The sequence below is a fragment of the Aplysia californica genome, unplaced genomic scaffold (assembly GCF_000002075.1).
Source record: "Aplysia californica isolate F4 #8 unplaced genomic scaffold, AplCal3.0 scaffold00587, whole genome shotgun sequence".
Lineage (NCBI taxonomy): Eukaryota > Metazoa > Mollusca > Gastropoda > Aplysiida > Aplysiidae > Aplysia > Aplysia californica.
Window position 1 is genome coordinate 357736 of NW_004797857.1, and position 4351 is coordinate 362086.

General features: G+C 42.5%; 1 protein-coding gene across 3 annotated transcripts in view; it reads right to left on the minus strand.

Moving 5' to 3' along the window:
• Positions 1 to 4351, minus strand: part of LOC101853030 (proton-coupled folate transporter) — a 46998-nt gene that overhangs the window by 15379 nt on the left and 27268 nt on the right. For 2 of the 3 annotated variants that reach the window (XM_005107233.3, XM_005107231.3), the window contains one exon: positions 721 to 1476. In XM_005107233.3, the coding sequence (XP_005107290.1) occupies positions 721 to 1435 (715 nt within the window). In that variant the 5' untranslated portion in view covers positions 1436 to 1476. Of the gene's footprint in view, positions 1 to 720; positions 1477 to 1792; positions 2027 to 4351 lie in introns of those variants that run through there. The other variant, XM_035972132.1, reaches the window with a different exon arrangement.

The window sequence follows — 4351 nt, forward strand, 5'->3', positions numbered from 1 at the left end:
ACACACACACACACACACATACACACACACACCCACACAAATACCGACACAATCTCGCTTACACACACAAATTATACACACACACATACGTACACACACAAACACACCAAGTGCCTACTTAATCACGTCTACGTTGTTTCCCAACTAACCACCACCTGTTAATAAATAATAAGCACTGTCCCCAGCTCTATGGTAATTTATTATATTTTTCAAGTTGTGTTATAGTTAAAAGTATCATTGAGTCATCGAGCACACCACAGATCTGGTTTAGGGAGCACCCTTCTTGCTGCATCTTTAATTTAAGATATTAATTTCCCGATGAGGCCCTAGATAGCGAAATGCTGAAAGAGTTTGGAAATTTTGGTTTAGTAGTTTAGTAAGGTTTTACAGCGCTCGCAACTGCATAAGGTCATATGAGCGCCAAGGGGTGGATGTCAGCAGAGATGTCCAAACGTGGAATCAGGCTTACTCTGCTCACCACTCTAGCCTCAACAACACAAAGTCTGCTTCGACTATCAAGGCACCCATGAAATAGCAGTTCACAAGAGAGTGACAAACATACAAAACAAGTTGAGGAAAAATGACAATAGTAAGGATGAGGAAAGAAAAGGCAGCAGTTCCCCCTTCGTTGTCCCGGAACAGTATAGCATGACATTGATAAATCAGTCCATTTATAATTCTACTGTGTATAACAACATGTTTATATTCCAGTTAGCGTACCTGTTACAGCGGCTGCAATGATAGGCTTTCTGCCAACGTAGTCTGAGTACGAGCCCAGCAGGGCGTTTGTGACGACGGCAGGGATACCAGACGCCAGCGAAGAATACAAACTGATCTTCGCCGCCTCTTTCTGAACCTCGTTTTGTATCCCTTCCACTTCCTCGGTGGCATTGCTGCAGCTGCTGCCCTGTTCTGATGAAGAGTTCAGGCTGGTGTTGTAGCTGTCCCTCGCGATACGATAGGAAAAATACTGAGTGCAAATTGAACTAAGCGAGATAAATGTGATGATGTTGAGCACAAGGACGGTTCCGAGGGTGAGCCACGCGCGAGTCGTGGAGAACGGGAAGGTGTGCGACTCGTCGTTCTGGCCCGACGTAGATGTGGCGTTTGGGATCGAAGTTTGAGAAGTATCGGAAAGGTCTTTTGGGAATTTTCCATCTGGAGACGTTTGTGGCATCATGCTGTCGGCGTGTCCTGGCTCACGTACAGTCGAGTTGGGGCTTCCTGCTCTTTCTTCTGCGCGCTTTTCCCCATGTCCTTCATCTTGGGGTAGAAAATCTCTGAGAGTGGCAGTAGAAGCTTCGTCCTGATCCTGATAAGAAATCTGGATATTATCCAACATTTCTGGGGAATCTGTCTTTGAAAGAGGGCGTCTTGTCCCATCGGAACTTGGGACTGGTGTATCTCTGTCACTGTTTCTTTCTTCACGCTCCATTTTCTCACTATTTAGGGTTGTTTGCGGTCACTACTGGAAATCTGTAAATGAAAGAAAAAAATTCAATTCATTCTACTTTCAGATTAGTTAGAATTTTCGAATTCTTTCAATTCTATCATAGTGGGTGGACAATAATCTATCTATCGGTCTTTCTATCTATGCACACACAACATGGCATACAGAAAATCTCAGACAATGACTGAGGTTCTGACACGTCGTCTCAACTTCGATGCTTTGACCTCTATGATAGCACAAGTTCGGTTAAAAGTGAGTAGATTTTTGACTCACTTGCCTCTTTCACTAGCTTAATCAAGACTTACAGAGCAAGACGAATAAATACCACACAAATATGCATACATGTTGGCACGTAGAACAGCGGCTCGTTGTATTTTTAGAGTGTTTGTCCGCTCCGAGATAGTTCCACGAGGTCTCCACCGGTTCATAGTTATCTGATACTCACCACTCAGATCTAACTAGCTTTGTTTTGTAACTGTCTATCGACTAACTGACTAGACACAAGTAGATCCAATTTAAACTATCATAGGACCTTCGGATACCAGATCTGCACTGACAAGAGCTGGATGGAAGACACTGAACGCACGGAGAGGGAAATAAAAATGAAACCTCACGCCTCGGGACTATAATGCGCGTTCCCCTTCACTTGTGGTACAAAGGGCGACATATTATTATTCCCCCTTCCTCCCTCATCACATGTCCCACTCGTGATACAATCATATGTTACTCCTCGCACTTCGCAGGAAATTATACAACTGGTTTGAGCGACGAGCGAGAGCACTTAGCTCTGTCTCATACTTTTCTCTAAGAGCCGGAACGATAAGATAATGTAACATGCCCATATTCGAGACCCACGGTTAAAAAGGGGAAGATGTTATGTAAGTGGGTGGCAGCTCAAGCGACGGGGATAGCGGTTTTGGTTAGTTTTTTTACGAGGGAGGGTGAGGGGGAGGGGAGGAGGAAAATGGGGCAAGGGTGGGGCGGTGTCGGTTGACAATAACCCGTGTATCTTCGTGTATTTGCAGGGGAACAAAATGAGTTTCTTTTTAAAAGAAAAGGAAATTATTTCAGTCAAAGTTTTATATTTTCTGGAGACTGAGGTCAGGGTCATGATAAAACATGCTGCAATTTGGAGCTGAGTGCAAAAGTTGGGTCACGACAAGCCAGAGCATGATAGTGATACCATGCTCTATCTTCCTTTCGCCCCTTCGCAAAAGCCTGAAGTGCTCGTTATGATTCTTAATGGTTCTAAAAGACTCAGACAACGAACCTAAGGGGTACATTTTAGAGAATGGATCGACTAAAGACAACGACCTACTGAACAGGAAGGTCATTAAAAAGAGATGGAACATACGAAATTGCTGTCTCGGCAGGGCCCAACACGAGGGAAAAGGGCAACAAAAAGAAGTTCAAAATAAAGAAGATTTTTTTTGTTAGTGAGAGAAAGTTTGAATTATAGATCCATTAGGGATCTGAAATGCAGTCAAAGAAGCTTAAAACTTAGCAAGGATGATTGTGGGATATTTCAATTGGATTTGTGTGCGTTTGTTTTGTAAGTTGTTGTCAATGTATGATGACAAAATTATACGCTGTCTCCTTTTGGCCTTGCGCATTTTGCAATGGATCTACGACAACGCTTGAAAGCCCGCTGTTTGGAGGCATTAAAAGAATAAGAAGCATGACATTTATACATATTTGTCAGTTCTGTTTTCTTAATCTGAGACTTTAAATTAAAAAGCCTGCAACAATGTGTCTTCAATGAAATATACAAATTCGTGGGTCTGATCTGTGTATGATTGTTCAAAATGTGTCACGTTGTTGCCTTTTGTCTGCTGCTGGTCGGACATAAATGTGTCTGCCACGTTCTTAAGGAGTTGTGGGTATATATGAAAAGGAACAAAGTACAGGTTTGAAACTGTCTTATATTTTTGCAAGTCAGTCAAGTTCGTACAAAAAGTCTTTCTTCACAGGTGGCGTAAGAGTACACGAGTTACAAGAGGCCAGGTTAGAAGTGCATTACCTTTTGAGTACGAAGCTGTGCCAAAAAATGCGGCAAAGGAGCTTGAAAATTTGACTGCGGTGTATTATTTCAACTAGATAAAAATTTGTGGGTGCGGGTTGTTTTTTTGTTTTGGTTGGTTTGTTATGTTTTGGGTTTTGTTGTTGTAGTTTTTTTTCCTTGCAAACAGCAATATTAGTTGATGTCGATACATGATATGCTCTGCCTCCTTTTGGCCTCACGACATAATAATGTTTGAGTGTCATCGTCGTTGTAATTCTTCACAGTACGAAAACACAGAGACAGCATACTTGAGAATACATATTCTCTGTCTTTTGGTTTGACAAAAGACCTACTGAACGATGAGGGTCATTTTGAAGAACGAACATTTTAAAATGCTGACTCATTACAGCTCCGGAGTAGAATAAAGGTACCCTGAACAGAAGAAAAAAAGACAAGGTAGAAACTAGACTTTTTTTGCACTTGTCGGCTGACAACGTAAAAACCGACAATGATCTACTACTTTGGGAAGCGATTCGTCAGAGCAGAGATCGGGAAAAATGGAGGCCTATATTGTGGCATAAGTGGGGCACCAACGGGGCACTAGCAGACGAACACAGCAATGGAAACAGGTGACAGTCACCATCATTAAATACCTTGTTGCTCAGCTGACGTTTACAAGATTACCGAGTTATATAACGCCAGACTAGAAGTAATTAGAAGTATAAACCCTATTGGGGTTTTAAACAGCAGCCAAAGTAACCTGAAAGCCTGATAAAGGCCTTTTCTTAGTTTGGGTTTATTCTTAGGATGAGCGCGCTCTCTCTCTCTCTCTCTCTGTCTCTGTCTCTCTCTGTCTCTGTCTCTGTCTCTCTCTCTCTCTCTCTCTCTCTCTCTCTCTC